Source organism: Peromyscus californicus, unplaced genomic scaffold (assembly GCF_007827085.1).
Source record: "Peromyscus californicus insignis strain IS unplaced genomic scaffold, ASM782708v3 Scaffold_23__1_contigs__length_62951481, whole genome shotgun sequence".
Taxonomy (NCBI): domain Eukaryota; kingdom Metazoa; phylum Chordata; class Mammalia; order Rodentia; family Cricetidae; genus Peromyscus; species Peromyscus californicus.
The window spans coordinates 51,669,163-51,692,299 of NW_026294534.1; the positions used below are offsets into that span (position 1 = coordinate 51,669,163).

The following is a 23,137-nucleotide window of genomic DNA, read 5'->3' on the forward strand; positions in this document are numbered from 1 at the left end:
AAACTGTTAGCATTGTATCCTCGCTTCTGACCAAAAACCCAGAGGTGACTGGCCAGCATCTCTGAGTTGGAGTGCGTTTCGGGGATTCTAGGGTTCCTGCAGTTGCAAACTTCCTGGAGCACAGAGCTGAGGCAGGAAGGTGCAGGACCCTGGGGAAGATTGCCAATGAACAAAGCTAAAGCCGGTGTGAACGGCACAGTTATCCACTTTCCTACAAGTCCCGGCTTGATAGGTCCACAGCTGAAAAAAAGAAATCCGAGAAAAAAGTTTTTCTATCAAAGTAAGGACCTTTCTGGGAAAACTGTAAAGCTGAACTGTGTCTGAAGCAGTCGTGCTACTGAGTCAGAACGCTGTCTGGGGAAAGAGCCCAGCCAAGGCAGAACAGAACTATCCAGGAGAAAAGATTTCTTTTCTGTCAGAGAAAGCAGCTCTTTGAGAAAAGCTTTGTTTCCACTGACTCCCGTGAGATGAGGGGGAGTGTAGCCCTGAGGAGTGATTGCCTCTGGCATAAGCTCTGTTCTTGAGCACCCAGACAAGCAAATGCAACCCACTGGGGGACTGGGCCAGGTGAAGGCCTGATAAGGCAAAACACCTGTCCTAATGGGAGTTTAGAAATGGCAAAAACCTCCCTTGTTAGATTTTCAGTCTGTATGCAAACCACACAGACCCCTTCGGTAGCAGGGAAAGCCGCCACTGTAGTGTCGGAAACTGTTTCTGGGGTATCGGGATAAACTGAGATCGAACTGGGAACTGTCTGGGAGAAAGACTCTAAAGAAACAGAAGGGACATAATCCTCCCCAGAAAAATGCATGACCTGAAAAAGCTGCTAGAATTTGAGGCAGATTCTGGGGGAGAAAAAAAAAAAAGCCCCTACCTCCAAAAGCAGATAGCAGAGGAACAGAGCCGCAGACAGATACCTGAAGCTCTGCATCTGGGGAAGGAAGGAACAAGCAAAATGAGATCAGTGGGAGAAAAATCTCTCCGAAGGAGCTATGGAAAAACTGTTGTGAATGTTTTTCACTGACTGGCTAAGACAAACACAAGCCCCGAGGAAAGTTGCTATCAGAAATTGCCCACCTCAATGCTTGCTAAGGAGGCAGGTACAGTTCTGATTTGGGGGCCAGTGTCTGATGAAGGAGAGACACCTGTTAAAGCCAGTTGAGGAGAGAATAGAAATCTCCCAATGTGCCATAGTTGAAAATGTAAAATGCTTGTTCAAATCTCCCGTTGCAAAAGCAAAAAACTTTGTTCAAACCTCCCGGGCAAGAATTTGTAAGCAAGTCTGGTAAAAGAGAACCAGTTGACTCTCAGACCCGAAAAGAACTATGGGAAATGACTGATATAAGGGAAATGATATAAGGGACTAATATAAGAGACTGATATTATGGACTGATATAAGGGAAATGCATTCTGGGAAAGGTAGTTTTTCCATTAAAGATGGCGACATTGCCAGGAAACACTTGTCAGCTCGAAAATACGTTCATGGTAAACTTAAAATACAGCCTTTAAAAGAATAAGAAGGAAAATCATCTAAGAGTTTAAGTGTCAGTTCCATTGGAAAAATTGAAAGGATATGGAACTAGGTGCTTCTTGGTTTGGGGCTCCATTGGTAAAATGCCTTATTTACCCTAATAGCTGTGCAAAGTTTTTACGGTAGTTGGATGACAAAAAGCTACCTTTAAGAGCAAACAAGCCACTTTAAAATCCTTAAGAAAGCAAGGGAAAGCAGTTTATACACTGAACGTTGTCTTAGATATGAAGAAACTTATGTTGAAATTAAAAAGTTCTTTGCCTTTTGAACAAACAGCCTGCAATGAGTGATTCCTTTGCAAATCTAATTAAAGGGATAAGAAACAGGCATTCAAAAAGAAATGACTGCTTTATAGATGGGAAACAAACTTCAGAAAAGCTGTCTTACAAAAGAGTTGCTTCACCTGAAAGTTCCTTGTAAAAAATCAATGCTAAATATTACAGCTGCTAATAACATCAGGAGTTAAAGCTAATGAAGTGAAAATACTAAATACAGTTCAGAGCTGTGCCACTTGTGCCTTTACTTGCTCCTTTAGAAAAATACTTCATATCACCTAATAGCTGTGCAGTATTTGGTGAAGAGCTTTACAGCAGCTAAATACGGTAATTTCACCATCAGCGTAAAGTGAATTTTTTCGGTAGAACAAACCAAAAATACTGCTGTAATAGAAACGTTTGTCTGAATTGAAGCACTTAGGGGAGCTATTATGAATTTGGGTGAAGGGACAGCCTCTAGTTAAAAACCGTCTACTACTGACAGTGCATCTCTGCCGGTCCGGAACGGCTGAGAGAACTGGCAACTTTGGAGTGTGGCTTCGTCCCGAAGATGTTACAGTCCCCTAGCAACAACTATCACAATTCTATGACAACAACACTCACTAAATTCCCAGTGCTTTATAACAAAGCTGACTATAAACTCTAAACTTTAGAAATGATGTACGTACTTCCTGTCTAGTTAAGAGAATCTTTCTAATAGAGATAATAATTAAGAGTAAGAAGTAGAAAATACGTAGAAAAAATTCTCTTGTTAGATCTCTGTGTTAAGAAATCTTTAGGTGTTTGCTGAGTTAAATATATGCTAATGGTAGCCCTATATAAGTTTGTAAAATAGATCTATAGAGTTCCTTTAAGAATATAAGCTTGCAAGAAGTATCTAATGTAGTCTTAAGACATATAGTAATAAGCTTGTAAAAAGTAAAGATGCTACTTGTAAATGTAAGTTTAAATAAGAATAAGATGGAGTGAATATAAGAAATATATAAGAAGTAATAAGAAATATATTTGCTAAAGTAGTTCTATAGTTTCCTTAAGGAGTATAAATAAGTAGATGATAATATGTTATATGTGAGTTTGTAAAAACATGTAAATGTTGAATGTGAGTCTAAATGCTTTGCAAAAAAAGTTATATGTGAGTTTGTAAAAAAGTGTAAATGTTAAGTGTGAGTCTATTCTTAATGTATATGGTGAAAAGAACCTGAGATACAGAAGTTAGTGTCCTAGCAGACTGCAAAGCAGGCAGTCTGAGCGGTTTGCAAAAGTTCCAGAAGCCGCTAAGAAGCTAAGAATGGCAGACGCCAGAACCAGCACAAGGCATCCGCAGCTGAGATCGTGGAAAATCAACGCAACACAGAAAAACCTGAGCTAATATCAAAAATGGTGCGGTTTAGAATACTACTGTACCTAAAAAGGTCTCTGGCTTGAGAATAAGTTCAGAGACGCTTGTTTGAACAAAAATTGTTAACTGCAAAAAGTTTTGGTTGAAAAACGTCTCTTCATATTTGGAAGTGAAAGCCTGATACTAGAATTTATTTCTTGTTTGAACTTTTTGAACTTAAAATGAGATAAAATTACAAAAAGATTTTGGTTATGGATTTCTCATATTTGGAAGGCTCGTACCAGAATTTATCATTTGTTGTAGAAATTGTATAAGTTTGGGTTCCTCTAACTAGGTTTGAGATTTTGTTTAAAAAATTATAAAGAAAAGGAGGAGTTATGAGATTGAATTACGTTTGTAGAAACCTATTGATATTAATACACCCTGATTTTGTGGAGTTAAGGAATATTTAAGTTTGATGTGAATACAGTGAAGTTTTTCCTATGTTCTGTTAGCAAGAAAATTCAAATGATTGAGTTAAAGTTGTAAGACGGAGAAATTGTTAACTATATATAGCACCGTATATGCTAATTCAAATGGTTCTGTTAAGAGTTTGCTTTGAGTTGTAAGATTGAGAGAATTGTGACTATGTATAGCAATATTTATGTTAACCTGTTAATGGTAATGATGAAGCTAAGGGATTCTTTAAGTTTGTAGTCGCCTTAAGAGTTTTTGGCTTAGAAAGGGCTTGAGGCAGCTAAGACCGCTGTGGTCACCTTGGACCTAATTCAAAAGAGAAATGCCATCTTTATCATCCTCTACTCCCATATTGGGAGGTGTAACAGCTATAGAGATTGCTGTAAGCCATTAATAGTTATTTTTTTATATATTAAGAAAGGGGGACCTGTGGGAGCCCGTTCTCGGGTTCCTCGTGGCTTTACCCAGCAGGTCCGCATAGAGGATGATTAGACCACGGGCCTGAGTGCAGGTGTCTGAGATGGTCTGCACTTGGCTGTGCTGGGGGAGGAGGTCTTTTGCTCCACCCCTTGGCGTCTCTATAAAAACCCTGGGGCAGAGACAGTCGGGGCCGTTGGAAAAGGTTCCAGGCCCTCTCGAGGCTATCCTTTATTTTCTATCTGTTTATCTCCGCAAGATTCTCCGCAATAAATCCTTCTATCTAATATTTCCTGCTGCTCGCACTCAAGAAAACTCTGGGGAACTGTGGGGGTGGTGGGTAAATGCCCCACAGATATACGAGGGGAATGTCTCCTGAAGTCATGCACACTCCTCCACATACCTGGACAACACACCCACACTACACCCATATCCATACAAAAGAGTGGTAGGATATATTGAATATCTGCATTTGTGAACATTCATAGCTATTCTAATGGCATTTTGAAAGAGTTTTGTGGTGCCGTAAATACTAGACATGACGAAGATGACTCTGTGTAGGTTCTACTGATTCATGAGAGAAAATTCTGTATCCTAAACCCCATAGAAGGTCATTCCTCTAGGTGCTTTGTTAGTCCCACAGGGGGCAACAGACTATATATTATTAATGAAATGGATATTAACAGATCCACTTCTGGATCCCATTTTCATTTAAACACTTTAATATGGGTCCCTTCAGGTTAATATAATAAATCTACTGATGTCTGAAATTTAAATAAGCATTGTGGCACCAGGAATGTGCTTTGGATTTTGTTATAAAATTTATTCCTCAGTTCTATTAATTTTTTTGTCACCTTTATGTAGTTGAAACCCTGGAACTCAAATGGGAGCTGGAGTGAGCACAATAGGTGTGATACAGACTTGTATGGATGCTATTGGTGAAATTATTAAGGCCACTCCATGTAGTTAAAAGGAAGATTTATTTAGTGGGTAACTTACAAATGAAGGGATAGGTAGGTGGCAGGTTCTGGAAAAGACGCAGTGCAGTCTGGAGGTGTTCTCTGGAGAACTCCCCTTCATCTACCTCTTGCGTCCAGGTCCAGGCAACAAGAGCACGCAGTGGGTCTTCAGAGCCCTCCCTTAGTCCTGCCTTGTAGGCGTGATAGTTACTGAAGCTTCAATGGGGGTTGGAAATTCCAGACCAAAGCTGGAATTGCTACCCACTACAGGATGCCTTCGATATATAACTGTTATTAGTGAGGAACTTTGGACTTTTTTTTTTTTAATACACAAGGAAGGTTAAAAGACATTACAAAAAGTTGTTCAATGTTTGACGACATTCTAAGATGGCCTGGCAGGATGTACCTGGAAATTCTAGCTGATCATGAACAGCAGCTTCATTTCCCTCATTTCATTGGGAAGCATTAGATTTTAACACCAAGGGAGAGTGGATGAAGAAACCTCCCACAGGAGGCTCTCACTTTAGCACTGTAAACCATACCATTGAAGAAGACTCATGTCTACCATGGCCAGAAGTAAGTGCTGTTAGTGCAGACATTCTGCCAGTGTTAAGATGGAGCATCCCTGCATAGCCTTAAGTTGGTGGAGACCTAACAGCTCAGGTGGATGGGAAACATTTTGTTGTTTCTAGAATGCTTAGTAGTCCAACACTTGGCAACTCAAAAGTAAACAAGGAAACCTAAATAAAGAACAGAGGCATATTCAAAAGCTGAAGAAATACGCAGTTTTTGAGATTTCAAATCACAATGAAAGGAAACTATCAACAGTAATTATAGATATTTCTTTAACTCATGAAAACGAGATTTTTTTGGAGACAGGTTCTCACTGTGTGACTCAGGTTGGTCTGAGACTGACTGTGTAACAGAGACTGGTCTCAAACTCTCAGCAATCTCTTGCCGTAGCCTCCCAAGTGCTAGGATGACATTCAGTTTAAATTCATTTTTGAGTCAGGGTTTTATTTTATGTTAATGCTTCAGTTTTTAAGGGACAACATAATCCATATTCAAATAAATGGGTTTACATTCTAATGAGAATTGGGACAGTCCTGCTGTTTACCTTTCATTTGGATTGTAGATGTATATGGAGTCGTTCCATGTATTACTGTGGACAGGAAAGCTGTCAATAACTTTGTTTTTTTTTTATTTTTTATTTTCAGAAAAAATGGTGCGAGTATTTCATCCTAAGCAATGTACATAGGTTTGAATTTGAGAGTCTGAATTTCCTTCACCTTTCTGATTTAAGTGATAAGCCTTTGTTGAAGAATATTGCCTTTTACTATGAAAATGAAAATGCAGAAGGTATCAACTTACTATATAATGCACATCATCTTCCTTTAGAGAGAAAGCTCATGAAGAATTTTAAACTTCAAAACCATTTCTTAAATGTCTGTTGTTTAAATAATAATTATTTTCCAGTTTCCCAGTCTTTGTTTATGATTTTTATTTATGGCAACAAGGATGAATACAGCAATTCAAAATATTTTTCAGCTTAATATTACTCCATGCGTATTTTTGCTAAAAGCATGAGTTTATGACATTTCAGAACAGTTAGTTTTCATGCATGGTACATAATTATAAAATTGCTCTCATGAATAGAAATATTCATTGTTAATGGATATTTAGAGATTTTAAGTTTTTCCAAGAGATAATCTCTATTCTTTCTTTGTGTAATTTGTGTTTTTTTGTTAGAATAACTTTTCTTGTGTTTTTATAGTCAAAGGAACAGAAAACACATTTTGATTGAGTGCTTAATTGAGTAGTATTGAAATGTCTTTGACATCAAGATTTGGTCTCTTCATATTGCAGGCACTGGGGTAAATTAGTTACTTATAAAACAACAATTCTTCCTTAATCTTTATTTTAGTTTTATTCAGTGTTAATGGTTACAAAGTTATATGTGGTATAATATTTTTATTACCTTAATTAAATCTCCACTGTTGGTTATCATTAGTTAAGACATTATTTTTTTAATATTATGTTGTCAAACAGAAAAGCATGATCAATTTTAAGACGTGTCATGGCATTGTCCACAGCCATGATCATTTTCATTTACATTCAGTGAGAAGCCCACTGAAAATCCCACTGCTTGCCTCATATTTCAGAACCTAGTGACTTTAGTGAAGTTGTGTGTTTCTATGCATTTGTCGATGCTTCTTAATACAGAGTATTTTTACTTATGATCCAGGCCTGGATTTGGATGTAGGAGATGTCATCATGAAGGAATATGTACATCTCTGGGACACTGTGTCGAAGTTGGTCAGAAACTTTGATGTGGGTAAACCATTTCCTTTGAGAACAACAAAATGTCATTTTCTTAAAAAGACCCCATCGCCAATTAAAGGTAATTTATTCCTAACTTAAATTGAGGGAAAAAATGTTTGAAAACTCTAAGTAGAAATAATTTTCTAGCATTTGTGTGTTTAAATAATTGTCATGTCTATGTGGTGGTGTGCTTTGACTAATATTGAACATTTATATGTAGTTTATAATTAATATTGCCAATTTAAAAAATCAGAAACAAATGGGTGTGAATTCTATTTCTAGCAATGTGACCTGTGTCAACTGAAAATTTCAGTATTCTATTACAGAATGATAGTTCCTCTCCAAACAGTAGAATGGGAGAAGCCTGCAAGAGCTTCTAACTAGAGCAGCTGAGAACCATCTAAGCCAGCATAGAGACTAGCATGGCACCATAATCAGCATCTGTCTTATATAGTAACAAAACAATCAGTAGGCATGTGTTGGGCAGACGATGATATGCCAAAGAATAAAAAGGAAACAGCAGCCCCTTTAGAAAGCCTTTGCCCAGATCACTGTATTTGCCTTCTCTGTGCTACAGATATGCAGAATGTCTCTGGTGACAGGTACAGGAGATGAGGCCAGAACCAGGAAGTGGTAGAACAGACAGTCTTCATGAAGACCAGGTCCATAGCAAACCCCAAAGTTTAGCTCCCCTGGACCTGCCTTTTAATGAACAGAAGTAGCAAAGGAGTCACACTGGTTCTGGAAAATGATAGATGGCTATTGAGAATTTGGAATTTAAGCTGAGGCCACAAGGCCACTCTAATCCTGTAAATGAAAATGATCGAAGAGATCTGGCAAATTATTATGAGGAACAAATCACAAACATTTGTTTTATAGGATTATGTGTCAAAGATGGATGTTGATAGAATTTATGAAAGAGCTGAGGAATAACTAAGAACACAATTAGCTGTGGACTTAGAACTGATAACTTCTGTATTTTTTTAAAAAATCATCACAGCTATTATATACCTTCTGAATATAATTTGAAAACATTTAAGAGAGATTAAATATTAAATTAGAAATGAGAAAACTAATAGAAACTCTAAACCAATATTCATTCCTATAAGCAAACTTGTAGAAATCAAAACACTGAGTGGGTTTAAAAGCTGATTGGATATTAATAATGGGGGAGTTTGAGCAGCATAAATAAATAGAAAAAAGAGTCACACTTAGGGTTGGAGACATTCCTCACTTTTAGTGTGTCCAACCATGTATGAGGCCATGGGCTCAATTTCCAACATAAGAAAACAAAACAGGTTAAAAATACCATTATGAGAAATGACTTAAGCTGGTTACAGAAAGAAAACTACTGTGTGATACCATTTACATGCACAGTCTTAAAAAATACATAGAAGTAGAGCAAAGTAAACAGGTAGTTATTGAGGGAGCAGTGTTAGGGGATGGGAAATGTAGGTCAAAGTGTATAAATTTACGCTTATGGAAGAGAATAGATCTAGATTTGATGTACTTGATGAGGGTAATGTATTCTATGAGGGCTAACACTGATCACATTATATATTCTATTATATACACTAGTGATTTGGGAAAGTAAAAGATTTTAGGTAATCTTAACACCAAAATACCCACAAAAACTTACAAGGAAATACAGAAATATTTAATAGAGTGGACATGTTGTTTTTCCTGACTGTACCACTAGTTTACTCTGTATATCCTTTTGTTTTCATGGTGTGTGCTTCTTGAGATAAGGTGCTGTGTAGTCTGGACTAGTCTTGAGCTCACTCGGTAGATGAGGATGATCTTGAGTTCCTGATCATCCTGCCTCCACCTTCCAAGTGCTGATATCACAGGGATGCACCACCAGGCCCAACTAACATTATGCACATCCATCTATCCATCCATCTATCCATCCATCCATCCATCCATCCATCCATCCATCCATCCATCCATCCATCATCTATCTGTCTGTCTGTCTATTATCTACCTATCATCTATGTCTTAAGATAAGTATATTAAAGCATAGTATATACCTTAAATAAATATACAATTAAAATCTGACACACATTAAAAGATGTGAAGAATGAAAGTCAACCATTGGTTCATTTGGAAACTTAGAAGGAAAGAAGGAACTGATGTGAGTGGAGTGATGTTTGAAGACATAATGACCTAACATTTACCTGAATTAATGATGACAAGTTATACACATTGAGGCTCTCAAATGGGGTAAATGAAATGCAGGAACATATTGAACTGGACAAATACATTCCTTAGACACACAAAGTGAAACTGTAACTTGTGAAAAATACAGAACATCTCAAAGGAATCAGAATGAAATACAAAGGAAGAAAAGTTAGTTGTGACAAATTTCTCAATGATGACGAAATTCAGAATGCAGCAAAATTATATGTAATTATTAAATTGTCAAAGGGTGGAGGGTACTATGCATATTTGCATAAAAACAAAAATTTGTTTAGTCATAATAGCGTTCTTAATACTGTAATGAATTTCAGGAAATATGGTTTAGAGGAAGTTTCAAAAGAAATATTTACTGAGAACTTAAGATACATGCGTGTGTGAGTTTGTGTGTGTGTGTGTGTGTGTGTGTGTGTGTGTGTGTGTGTGTGTATTCTTGTCTTCTATGACAATGAATCCCACGAGACAAATTCCACTGGTGTAAGGAGGTTACTGGGACAGTCAAGGAGTGGGTCAAGTGAGATTAGGGCAGGAGATGAAGAGCACTATGCAGAACCTATCTATGGGTAGATTTCTACTTGGGGAGACACAAGGTGAACTGGGAACCTTGGAGTGAGGTGCACATTATCTTGGAAACATTTCTTGTGAGGAATAAGAGAGATGGAGTAATTATTCTCCAGTTCCTATCATGGCTTTGGATGAGGGTTATTCTCAGGGCTTCTGGTTTGATCTCTGTGGGCTACATGGAGAAAAGTACTTAAACTAATTGTTGCAGAAGGTATTCTGGGAAAACACAGAACTAGAGAGCATCAGGAGAATTATGAATAATATGTTAAATAAAAAGTATTCATTAGCCAATTATCTCGGCTAAAAGATGTATCTGATCTCTATCTATCTATCTATCTATCTATCTATCTATCTATCTATCTATCTATCAATCATCTATCATCTATCTATCTATCTATCTATCATCTATCATCTATCTATAATCTCTCTACCTATTTATAATTTTTCTATCACCTGTCTGTCTATCTGATCTATCTTTTTTTGGTCATCTATCTACTTGTTTTTGTATAAGCTTGTATATAAATCAAAAGGGAGCTCAAAGGGAGTATTATAATGATATCAATCTCATCACCTTTGCTTTTTTCTGTTTTTAATTTCATTTTGACACTCTATATGTGATCTTTCAGATTGCTATCTTTAGATACTTTATCACTTAGTAGTCAAAAATAAAAGGATTAAACATTTGAACATAAGCACCACAGGAATCATCTATTATGTGTCTCCCTATCATCTGTCAATAATTTGTCATGTTCACCATCATAATGAATCTATACAGACATATATCTATCAATTCATTTATCTAGCCACCCAGCCACCTACCTATTTAATCTATATACCTATTTGCTTGGTTATTATTTATCTATTTATTTTCTACTATGTTCCTAAAGACTAATCTAGGGAAATAACTTTATGAGCAGGATTGGAATTAAAATATAACTGAAGTGAATATAAAATATTTTTAAATGTGAAATTTTAGAAAACAATGTATTTATTGTCTTTCTTTCTGAAAGTTTCACATTTAATTTGATCATTTTTTTTTGTTTGTTTACAGAAAGTTCCCAGGAGAAGATGCCAAATTTGGGTTTTATTCCAATGTCATGTAATTTGGTTGATGAATTTACTGGAGACATTTTGAAAGACTTGCCTTTCCTAAAGTGGTAAGGCCTCCATATGTTTTAATAAATACTTGTTTGGAATGGATAATATTTATTAAATATTCTTTGAGAAAGCCTTTTCTGAATAAACTCCAGAAACAAGCTACTTTTATGATAGCAAATTACACATAATATATATTTGCATCATTTTGCCCATTGACCATCTTTATCACATCTGTATGATTTTAGTTGGAGAACAAAGCACTCTCCCACTATTTTTAAATTAATAGAACAAGGAATGTTTGAGAGTGTTGGAGACATGATAGTCCTGGCTTCTGAAGCTTCTAATAAAATGCCCTTTGCATTCTACCACACATGCTGTGTCCCAGGAAGAGGAGAAGGAACTATAATTTTTCAAAGTTACAAAATGTGTTGGATTTGGAGACATGAAATTTGAAATATGCTTGTATTTCTTTTTGTCTCACAGTGATGACCCCATCGTCACCTCACTGGTTAAGCACAAGGAGTTTGATGAACTTGTGCACTGGCATTCCCACCGACCCCTCAGTGATGATTATGACAGGACAAAGTCCAATTTTAATGGTGAGCTTGCTGATTCTGTTAAACCAATATAAATCGACCTCACTCTGCCCTTTATTTCAAAGTGAAAAACACATTATGAATACCAATCAGAAGTTTTGGGGAAGAACAGTCAACAAGACATTCAGATGGACACCAGGAAGGATGTTAACAGAGTTCTCCATTTGTTTCCTGGTGGTTATCCATATGGAGGTTGTAGGTGTCTTAGGCAGAGAAGCTTGACACTGTGTTAAGGGAAGATGGTTTGTGGTTTAAGAAATCTGGATGTTCTTTGTTGAAGTCTAATATGTAATGGTTAAACTCTCTGCTCTATGGCTGTGGCCAAAAATGAGGGCCTTGTTTTTTCCTATCCAATACTTCAAGGAACCAGAATGTCTCAGATGGTTTTCTTCTTGATTTTGTCTACTGAAGCTCATTCACAGGGCACACGACAGGTAAAGCTCAGAGTCTGTCTCTAAAACAAAACACTACCACCCCAAGCACCCTGGAAGGGTCCTCATGGGTCCGTACTCCTTACTGCTAATTCTGATGGATTCTGGAGGAGAGATGGCCATTATCGTCAGTTGTGTATCCAATGACGCGCTCATAGTGCCCCACTGGCAGTTGTTCAAACCTGTGGACAAAGCATAGACCTGATTAAAATTAGTGGGTCAGGAATTAAAAAAAAAATAGATGAGTTTGGGGAAAAGACTTGTAGGGAAGTGGGGGAGATGACAGGTTCAAAAGGATATAAATGAGATGGTGTAATTAATTAGAGTGCATTACATCCACTGCCAAAGAACACATTTAATCAATAAAATTAACTAACATTCTTAGTATTCACTTTTGGAAGTAGACTGTGAAAAATTGTTTTGAAAGTATTTGAGCTGCTGGGAGTTGTTGGCCAGGGGCAGAACACTTGACCTGCATGAATGAAATCCTAGACTTAATTCCATATGTTACATAGCCTATGGAATTAAATATATTTTATTCAAATATATATATTTATATTCATATATATATATATTTGAAAAGTTGCCACCTTTTTAGATATGTTGAAAGTTATTCTATGGATGAGATTTAAGATACCTTCTTTGGTCAAACTGATCAGACAAAATTGCTATTCTGTACTAGAAAGGAAAGTGCCTGTATTTGGAATGGTGGGAAGAGTTAGAGGTACATCTAAGAAATCATAGTCATTTTGCATTTTAAGTTTTTTTCTTTTCTCAGTGCATTCAAAAGACCCCCGTCAACTTAGAAATTTGCAGAAGTATCATGTCTTTCAACGATTTTATGGGAACTCGTTAGAATCAGTCTCTTCCAAGATCATCACAACTCAAGGTGTTAAGCCAAAGAAGGATTTTAATAAGTCCAGGGGCTCGAAGACACATGTAAGTTTCTGTAAATTCTATTATAATAAAAAGCTCTTGCTGCTGTTCTTTATTAAAGTGGTGTTTGCTCATCCCATTGATGTTTCTTCCCATGCGACATCTTCCTTTTTTATAAGGGTCTAGTGGTTTGAATGAGATGTCTCCCATAGTCTCAGATATTTGAATGCATGACTCCCAGTGAGCAGCACTGTTTGGGGAGGCTCAGGAGGTTGGCCTTGCTGGAGGAAGTGTGTCACTGGAGGCTGGCTTTGAGATTTTAAAGCCTTGCCATTCCTGCTTGCAGTTTAAGATGCAAACTTTCAGTTTCTAACTCCGGGTGCCATGCTTCTGCACTGCCATCATGGATTCTTATTCCTCTGGAATCATAAGCTCAAATAAACTCTTTCTTCTATAAGTTGTCTTGATCATGGTGTTTTGCTACACAGAAAAGTAATAAACACAAAGAGTAATCACATTTATTATGATATCCGCTAAGAAAGTCTAACATATATAAATTATTGCATATGATCCCCTCTATTGCAGTGACGTATACTTATTTAGTGAAGCAAATAAAGCATTAAGTGACTAATGGCTTGGCTTCAATATAATATTAAAATGTAGGTTATTAGCTAATAACAATCAGAATGTTTTTCACAAATGGAGCATAAATAAACATGAAACACATGGGCTTCTTTGCTTGACTTATATAGATTTTCTGTACTTGCCTCAAAGTATTTAAATAGTTAATTCAGTCACCATTTTTCGAGTACAACGTTAAAGCTGTTCATTTCCTCTTTCTGTACAGATTACTTCCCTCTAATTTTACTATTTATCCTACTGGTATGGTTATTTTCTATCAATTCCTATCCAAAGGCCATAACTGAGGATAAAATACAGGCGATCAAAGCTCAATTTATTTCTAGAGTAAAATACTAAGATGTGAGAATTAAATGTTAGTATTTCTGATAATATTACCATACAAGTATAGATTACATTTGAAAACTGGACTTACTCATTTGATGAAGGTGAAGGTCATATTTTAAATGTTTGGCAATTTGTTAGCATTTAGTGGGCTCCAGATCTGAGGATCTGAAGAAGGCGCTTATTTCATGGAAACTCTCTGAATGGCAACCGTTTTAATATATTGTAGAGAGAACAACTTAGCATATCCAGCTGATAGGAATCGTGACAGGTGGCCTTGTCAAAGGCAGCCAGTGTGGCAAAGTCATCAGAAGTGAAGTCTATGAAGATCCCACACAAAACACGAAAACAGTTTTAGATTATCATTTCTGGATACTTAAGTTTGGGAAAAGTTTAGCAAAACAACAACAACAGCAAAACAAGTGCTACTTCTTTGCCAGGTATCCAACTAATTAACAAGCAGGGAGTTCAAGTTCTACAACTCTTCAGGACAGCTACCAGCTGGGTGATTAACAAACAGCTCTCTCATATAATTGTTAAGATAATGCAAACAATCACAGAGTCCCTGATGTTCATGCTGGTGTGAGTTCTCTCTCCTTGACCTGCTTCACAGGTTCGCTGAGCATTGGTGACTGGCTCAGCTTTTGCCTGACTCATCAAATAAAGCCTCATCAGCTTCCACTTGCCGTCACTGCCTCTCTGTTAGGAGGTCAGGACCTGTTCAGTTTTATACCCAAATTGGTCAAACCTTTGCCTCTTCATTTAGGAACATCAAGAGGAGGAGGAGGAGGAGGAAGAGAAGGAACAGTCTTCCTTTCTTCCTCTTCTCCTTCCCCTCCTCTTCTTCCTCCTCCTCTTCCTCTCTCTGGCAATCTCCCTCTTTGTCACAAAAATAACAAACTGGCAAAAATTCTCACCATACATCACAAGTAGACTGAAAAGTAGTATAAGCTTCACCCTTCCCAATATTAAAAATTAGATGAGTCATCAAGGACATTCAACATCATTAGTACTTTATGAATGTACTCTGTGACCAACAGTGTAATAAATCTTCACATTTGAGATAAAGGGACCATCGTACTTGACCAAAGTCTGAGGCTTCTCATTGTTCTGTGTAGAAAAACTTTGGCAAATGGGTCAATAGGGGACACTTACTTGAAAGTTTAAATGTTCAGAAACCTCAAATGTTATTGATTGGAATTAAGTAGTTTGAGAATGTGACAACTAAATGTGATCTTATTATAGGTTAATGTTTAGATATTAATCCCATGACTAACCTAAATAATGGAAAGTTATTGTCAGAATTCTTTTGCCAACATAATTCTATAATTTGTCCTTTAAAGATTATTTATTTTTTTTGTGTGTTTGTATGATGAGTATATGTGGTGGGTGCCATGGTGTATATGTGGAGGTCAATGGGGGTTGCCATGATACATATATTGAAGCCTGAAAAGTTTTGTAGAGTCCTCTCGTAGCACCTTTCCATGGATTCTGGGGACTGAACTCGAGCTTCAGGCTTGTAAGACAAGCACCTTTACCTGAGGAACCATGTCATTGGTCCTCTAATTTGACCATGTAAAATAAAATAAATAGAGTTCATAAAACCACAGTAAAAGAGGGTCCATATTATATTTAATTCATTTGAAGACACTTATTTAGGTAGGCAAATCATTCGTATATATGATGATCCCTGTCCACTCCTTGCTTTCAGCTCCTGTTTCTTATTCACTCAATCAATATTATGGACTAAATGTTTTTGGCTTAGGGAATCCAGGCAACTTCAGTGCAATTTTATCTCCAAGATCTCAGATTAGGGAGGATAAATGGTGCGTGTAGGTACAGGCATAGTAAACCTTGGTGAATAGTTTGATAGGTGCTTGCCAAGGGAGTGATACAGTATCATTAGGCATGAGATTCAGAGAGTGATTCATGATAGGAACATCATGATCATGTAGGGAGTTGGAAGGCGACTTGGTAGAGAAGGCAGCAGACATGCAGTCCCAGAGAGGATAGCAGATATCACTGCATGGAGACGTGAAAGAATCTTTGCAAGGTCTCTTTGACATTGATTACGTTTACCCTTTTATATTTGACACTACATAGATATTTAGGAGATTCTACAGCAAGTCTTTATATTCACCAAGTTGAATTATTATGTTTTCAATCAATAGAGTCTTAATTAAAAAACATATTTTTATGACTATTCAAGTAGGTGATGACGGTCAAAATTATCAGTGCATACTTAAAAATACCATTTCACTCATGAAATGTCCATTTGGAATAGCTCTATCTTGTCACGAAATGTTTCTTTCCATTTGGGCAGGAGACCAAGGCTGACATCATTGCTAGAGAGAATAAGAAGAGGTTAATTGCCAAGGAAGAACAAAAAGAAGAGGAAAAATGGAATACCCTGTCATTTTCTATTGAGAAGGAGATGAAAAGGAACTTAAACTCTGGGATGAAGAAGCTGGAGGAGTTTTTGAAATCGTGTAAAAGTAATTCAGTGAAAGCTCAGGCTGAAAAAGTTGGGTTAATGGCTGGCTTGAAGGCATGGAAGGATCACTGCCGAGCTGAAGGTGAGTGGCCTATGGTTCTGTTGACTTACCTCGATGAACTAGTGAGTTCACAGTGATGTGATGATGGTGGTTTGTCACCTGCTAACCAGAAATTTGCATAGTAGGTCCCCTAAAGGATTTTTGCCTCTGTTTTTTATCAATGAGCAATGACATCTCAGAGCGGTGGCCAACGGCAAAGACATAGCACATTCGTAAGCACAATTAAAGATAGGTTTAAACTAACTGCTGACCAGGAAGAGAGCATTGTTAGCAAAACCGATAACAGTGCGGCACAGAGCAAGAACCCGTCATCCATTTTTGAGTTCCGAAGTATAAACATTTTCTTTCTGGATAAGTTGTTGCTTATGTTAGCCTCTTAAGTTAGTTTCCTGTTGGTTGTTGTTATAAAATACTTTGACAAAGGCAACTTAATGGAGAAAAGGTTTATTCTATCTGACAGCTCAAGGGGACAGTTGATTGTTGGGGAGGGCATATCAAAGTAGCAGGAGTTTGAAGCAGCTGGTTACATCCTATTCCACTCACAGTTCAGATGGGTTTTCTTGCATCAGTTAGCCTAATAAAGATAATCCCTTACAAGCATGTTCATAGGCCCATCTTCCAGGTGATTCCAGATCTTGTAAAATTTACAATCAACACCAACCATATAGACTTCAACATTGATCATCCCTAACCATACAGACTACTTCCAAAGTGAGCGAGGTTATTCCATGTACTCTCCTTTACATTTCCATGGAGGGAAATAAGATGAGACATAGAAAGAGGATGATAAGGATAAAGTAGGACTGCTTAGGTAGAGATGTCTAAACTGGTTAGAGGTATATGATTTACCTTAGCATATATTTATCTTTCTTTCCAACTAAGACACTGAATAAGGATTTGCAGCTGGATACTACCAACAGAGATCAGAATTTAGAGTGGCTTAAAGAATATAGTGCTTTATTTCATTTGAGATTTCTTGTAGGTACTGTAGACAGATAGCAGAGTTCCAGCTGGGATTTCCAGGTTCTTCTGTCCAGCAACGAGAAACTGGGCAGGACCCATGGTTAGTGGTAGAAGCAGAGACAGTCTTTTAAGGAACTAAGTACTTCAGGAAAGGTCAGAAGTTTAATATCCTAGTGCCTATGCCCAGAGTTGTGACCTTTTACAAGTCATTTACATAGCTCTGTCTTACACTCCATCAGCACACTGAAGTGTCTTCAGATTTATTTTTTTTATTTCTGTGTGTGTGTGTGTGTGTGTGTGTGTGTGTGTGTGTGTGTGTGTGTGTAAGGTGTCCACAGATGCAGGCGAAGACATCAGATTCTCTGAACCTGGAGTTCCAGGTGATTGTGAGGCTTCTGACATCATTGTTGGGAACCCAACTCCATAAGAATGGCAACTACCCTCACCACTGACCCAGCTCTCCAGCACCCTCTCTCTCCTTTAATGTACTTTCCTGGCCACCAAAATCTTACACTCAGATATCCTTAGTCAGAATTTAGTCACAGGGCACTTTAACCACAAGGAGGACCAGGAAACACATACTTTTACCTAGGTATGTAGAATTCCCAGTACCAAAGAGACATAAATAAGGAATCTTTGGAACTACATGGTAGATAGAGAAATTAAGATTAGTAACTGCCAGAGATGCTCTTGTTCTTACTTTTCATACAACCAGATTTTACCTATCCTCCACATCCAGTTCATGAACTATCTCTCCATAAAGACTTCCTCTGGAATCAGCCCCATATAATGTCTGTAGTTTCTAATGCTCGGTGTGAACCAATCGCATATCATATACTGTGTAAGTGAACTTAATGCTCCCGGAGTGTAAGACCTCTGTTTCCTTTACTTGGCTTCATCTTGTATAATAGTTCTCAATATGGGATTGGTAGTACTTGTTTAATAGGTGAGAGTGGGCACCAACTGAAGGAAAAGTGGAACCAAAACAGGTATGAGAATGAAGAGTTTAGCAGCGGGGAGAAATAAACAGTGTGTGTGATGCCAGAGAATTGAACAGGTTGTCAGAGTCTGGATGTGGTAGCTGGAAGAGATGGATTGCACTGATCGAACTGTGGATTCAGGGCTCACAGCCAGTATTTCTCTGTGGAAAATAGGGCAAAATTAATGTTGCTAAGATTATAGTCTTATATTTAAAATAATGCAATTATTTTTTTTAACGGAGGAGACATGGCAAAAAGAGACAATCTTTATAATTCACCATAATATCCTACAAACTTCAATTTTAATAATATTTTTATTGTGAACTGTAAGATTTTTATCTAGTCCTTTCTATTCTCAAATATCAATTGATGGTGAGTAAGACAGTGAGTTTCAATAAGTGTAGTGAAGATTGATAGGCTAGGTAATTGATCTTTATTAATAAACATTTGTAATGTTGATGGCTTTTATAACAATTTTATTATTTATATTTTGTGCCAAGGTAAAACCTCAAGAGACTTAAGCATAGCTGTTGATATGATGAAGAGAATCCATTCCTTGTTGGACAAATACTCTGAACTTCTGCAAGAACCAGATCGGAAGCTCATAGCCAGAAGTCTTATGTACTTAGGGTTTGAGGAGCTAGCAAATTCTTTGTATCCAATCCAGGTAACATATTGTGATAGATTAATTTTAACTCAACCATTATTTGCTCTATATAAAGCGCATGTCAAATAGAGTCATCTCTTCTGTGTATATTTTTAATAGAAAATATCATCTTAGTTAATTCAACTGCCAAAAGTTGAATTAATCAAGAATTAGAAATTTTTTATACAACTTGGCTATCACACTAAATGTCAGAAGATTTCTGAAGACTTTTAAAACTAACCTGATACTTAATTTAACAAAACAGCTCAAATCTATAATGGTGTTGACTTATTTTAAATATGTCAGGCTGTAGCTACAAATATTAGAGTAAATATTTGAAAATCTTGACATCTACTGATTAGTTTGTATTTCAGAAAAGTCATAATGTCTTCATGATATTTGAAGGATGATTAAAATTGTTTTCATATAGAAGAAGCTCAGTATTAAGCCTTTTTATTATTTCAATGATGCTATAACTTAAATTGCTTTCAAAATAATCTTTTAAAACAATACAGGATGAAGCAGATGATATAAAAACAAGAAAAAAGAATAAATATTCTGTTGGAATTGGGCCAGCCCGGTTCCAACTACAACATATGGGTCATTATTTGATACGAGAAGAAAGAAAAGATCCAGACCCAAGGGTCCAAGATTTTATTCCTGATACATGGCAGGTAAAAATTTGAATAAAAATAATTCTTATATGTTGTAATCTTGTATGCATCATGGAGTTTCTTTTTGCTACATCTCTCTCTCTCTCTCTGTGTGTGTGTGTGTGTGTGTGTGTGTGTGTGTATGTTAATATTTGTATTTGTCATGGACTTCATGATATTGAGTTATTTCATTTAAAAGTCATTTCACTTAAAATTCATTGTTATTTAAAATGTCTCATTTGGACTAATTCTTCCATTTAAAGAAATTAAAATTTTCATTTACTATGTAGACCATTTCCTTGGTGAGGTATTGGATGAATTCACACACATAGATTCAAAGCTTAAAGATGTCCGTGCTATTAGCTATTCTCATTCTGTACCAGGCTCCAGGTTTTCTCTCTGTCAATAGAATTTCATACGTAAACAATATAAATACTCGTGAAGAAATTCAGGTAATTTAGACGTGGAAAAATTGTTTATGGATTTACAGACTGCACACACTACTATTCTAGCTATATTTCTGTAAACACATATAAGATAAATATTGATAGCTACACAATTTGCAAGTAACTACTGCACACAATTAAATATATACATATATATAATATATATCTGATAAAATGAACATTATTTACTTATACAAATGCAATTTTGTAGGTTTAGTCTGACTTGTTGTCCCATTCAGTTCATGTTTTGTAAGCCATTTTTCACTAATGTAATGAAAAACGCGAGGCAGCCTAGCTTTAATGTAAAGATGTTCATTTACCTCCCATTTCTGGAGTTTCCACACCCGAGATTGGATGGCTCCATTGCTCTGGCTCCCAGTGCCAGCTTGACAATAGAATGGCATCACATTATGGTGGGGCAGCTTGTGTGAGAAAGCATAAAACACCGTGAAAGCAAGAATCAGAGAGAGCTAGTTGGGCTGAGGCTTTATAGAACAAACCTTTTAGAAAGGATTCTCATCACAATCATTTCCCAAGGCTGGGACTCATAGTGACCTATGGACCTCTAGGTATACTCCGCTTCTTAAACTTCCCAAATGCCTCCAAATAGCTTCACCCTGGGGACAAGATTCCAGGACTCCTGGGGGACATGAAGCCATATGCAAACTGGAGCATGGACCTTTTCCTAGGCTGTTAATGTTGGGGTTCCTTTACAAAATGCTGATTTTCCATAAGCCGGGGATCAAGTACTTATTTCAGCGTAGGCTACAGAGCAGTCACATTTACTCCTACTTTTCATGCACCTTCTGATTCTTTCACACCCCGTCATTCTGACGTGTGGCATGTGGGGAGGACTAGATTCGCGAGGTGGACAGGCTGGGATTTTAGAGTACTTCCTGTCTTCTGTACTTCACGGAGGTATTCCTTTCTTTGGACTACTCATCATCTTGATGGACAAAATCATAGGATGCAAAGAGAATGCTCCCACATAGTTGCCCATCGAGGGTAAGCAGGAAAATGATGAATTTGCTATTTCTGCGCTTCAACCATTTGCTGACTGCCATAAAAATATGGGTTGACTGGTTCCAACAACTGTATTTCTCGAAGACACTGTGTACTCCTAACTATTAAAAACAGCCTTCCTAATAATAAGACCTTTTTCTGACATTATTTTTGAGTGATTTTTCTTTATTATTATTATAAATTCATTATATAAAAGAACATGTTTCATTATGGTCTTTTCCTCCATGCATGTTGTGTACTTTGATCACCTATCCATCCATCCACACACTTGCTTCACTGCCCTCCTCATTGTCTCCTTTTTCATCTCCCTTTTCTGTGCAGCGCTTTTTGGACTTTTTTACTCCATTGTTGCACATGAGACTCATCTCTCAGCTGCTCAAAAGCAAGCAAGTTGCATCATTTGAGAGAATGAGTAGTCTATTGGAGCTTCCTTTTAATTTTTTTCTGTGTGTCTGCAGCACTCCATCCCTGAGGTTCAGATAAATCATAATGGAAAAAGACTGATCTCTGTGGGTAGCATAGGGCTTGTTTGATTGACACAAATCATGATCTGATCCCTGCAGCGAGAGCTCCTGGATGTGGTGGATAACTATGAGTCTGCAGTGATTGTTGCCCCAACATCCTCTGGGAAAACCTATGCTTCCTACTACTGCATGGAGAAGGTGCTGAAGGAGAGCGATGAAGGCGTGGTTGTGTATGTTGCACCAACAAAGGTAGGGATCCAGTGCATGTATTATTTTTCTTCATTCCAGAACTTACTCAGAAATATTAGACTTTGGTTATGTGGTAGATCTAGTTCCCTTTATTTATTTTCACCAGTTAAAAATGATCATGCAAAGTAATGGGCTTTATAATAGAATGTTTGTATATAGTTTTTTTTGGACCCTCCTTCACCACTCCTCTCTCCTAGGATGTAATCCCCCTCCACTGCTCCCCTTCATTCCCGTGTAGCCCCCATTCCACTTTCAAGTCATGAATATTCTTGTAGACAAATCTTAAAAGGTCTCATTAATAAAAACAAACCCAGGAGCCAGGTATTGGAGTGAATTCTGAAAGATCAGAGAGACAGAGCAAGCCACAGCTAACCTCACCTTGCCAGTTCCTCGGCTGGTCCTGTTTCATCAGACTGGAAGGTTCTGAGTCCTCATCCAAATGGATCTCAGCTGAACTGCTGCTAAAAGCCTAAAAGCTTAAGAAGGCTCTAGTTCCTGGTCCTCACGCCTTATATACCTTTCTGCTTCCTGTCATTATTTCCTGGGATTAAAGGCGTGTGTCACCATGCCTGGCTGTTTCCAGTGTGGCTTTGAACTCACAGAGATCTGCATGGATCTCTGTCTCTGGAATGCTAGGATTAAAGGCATGTGCTACCACTGCCTAAACCTATGTTTAATATAGTGGCTGTTCTATTCTCTGACCCCCAGATAAATTTATTGGGGTGCACAATATATCAACTACACATTCTATTATTTTATTTTTCTTCCCCTTTATGACCTATTTTTCCTCTCATAATTCCCTTTCTAGTTTCATGACCTACACCCATTCTCACCACATTATACATATACATATTCTAAAAACTAAATTTTATTATCCAAATATAAGAGAATACATGTGGTGTTTGTCTTCTAAGTCTGTGTTATTTTGCTTAATATAATATTACCCATTTTTCTGTGAACAACATTGTTTCACTTTTGTTTATATTTGAATAAAATTGTGTAGTTGTACATGTTCTATTAATTTGTTCATGGATGTCAAGGCTGCTTCCATTTCCTAGCTATTGGAGTAGTGGAAATCTGAACATGGATGTGCACGTATCTCTGTAGTGAGACTTGAAGATCTTTGGGTATATAC

The 23,137-nt window shown here is 37.2% G+C and overlaps 1 protein-coding gene across 2 annotated transcripts in view; it reads left to right on the top strand.

Moving 5' to 3' along the window:
• LOC128119147 (probable ATP-dependent RNA helicase DDX60) overlaps nt 1-23,137 on the top strand; it is a 108,074-nt gene that overhangs the window by 29,756 nt on the left and 55,181 nt on the right. For both annotated transcript variants that reach the window (XM_052752348.1, XM_052752349.1), the window contains 9 exons: nt 6,195-6,336; nt 7,223-7,378; nt 11,111-11,216; nt 11,641-11,756; nt 12,963-13,123; nt 16,347-16,599; nt 19,022-19,188; nt 19,683-19,841; nt 21,853-22,002. In XM_052752348.1, coding sequence (XP_052608308.1) covers nt 6,195-6,336; nt 7,223-7,378; nt 11,111-11,216; nt 11,641-11,756; nt 12,963-13,123; nt 16,347-16,599; nt 19,022-19,188; nt 19,683-19,841; nt 21,853-22,002 — 1,410 coding nt within the window. The remainder of the gene's footprint in view (nt 1-6,194; nt 6,337-7,222; nt 7,379-11,110; nt 11,217-11,640; nt 11,757-12,962; nt 13,124-16,346; nt 16,600-19,021; nt 19,189-19,682; nt 19,842-21,852; nt 22,003-23,137) is intronic.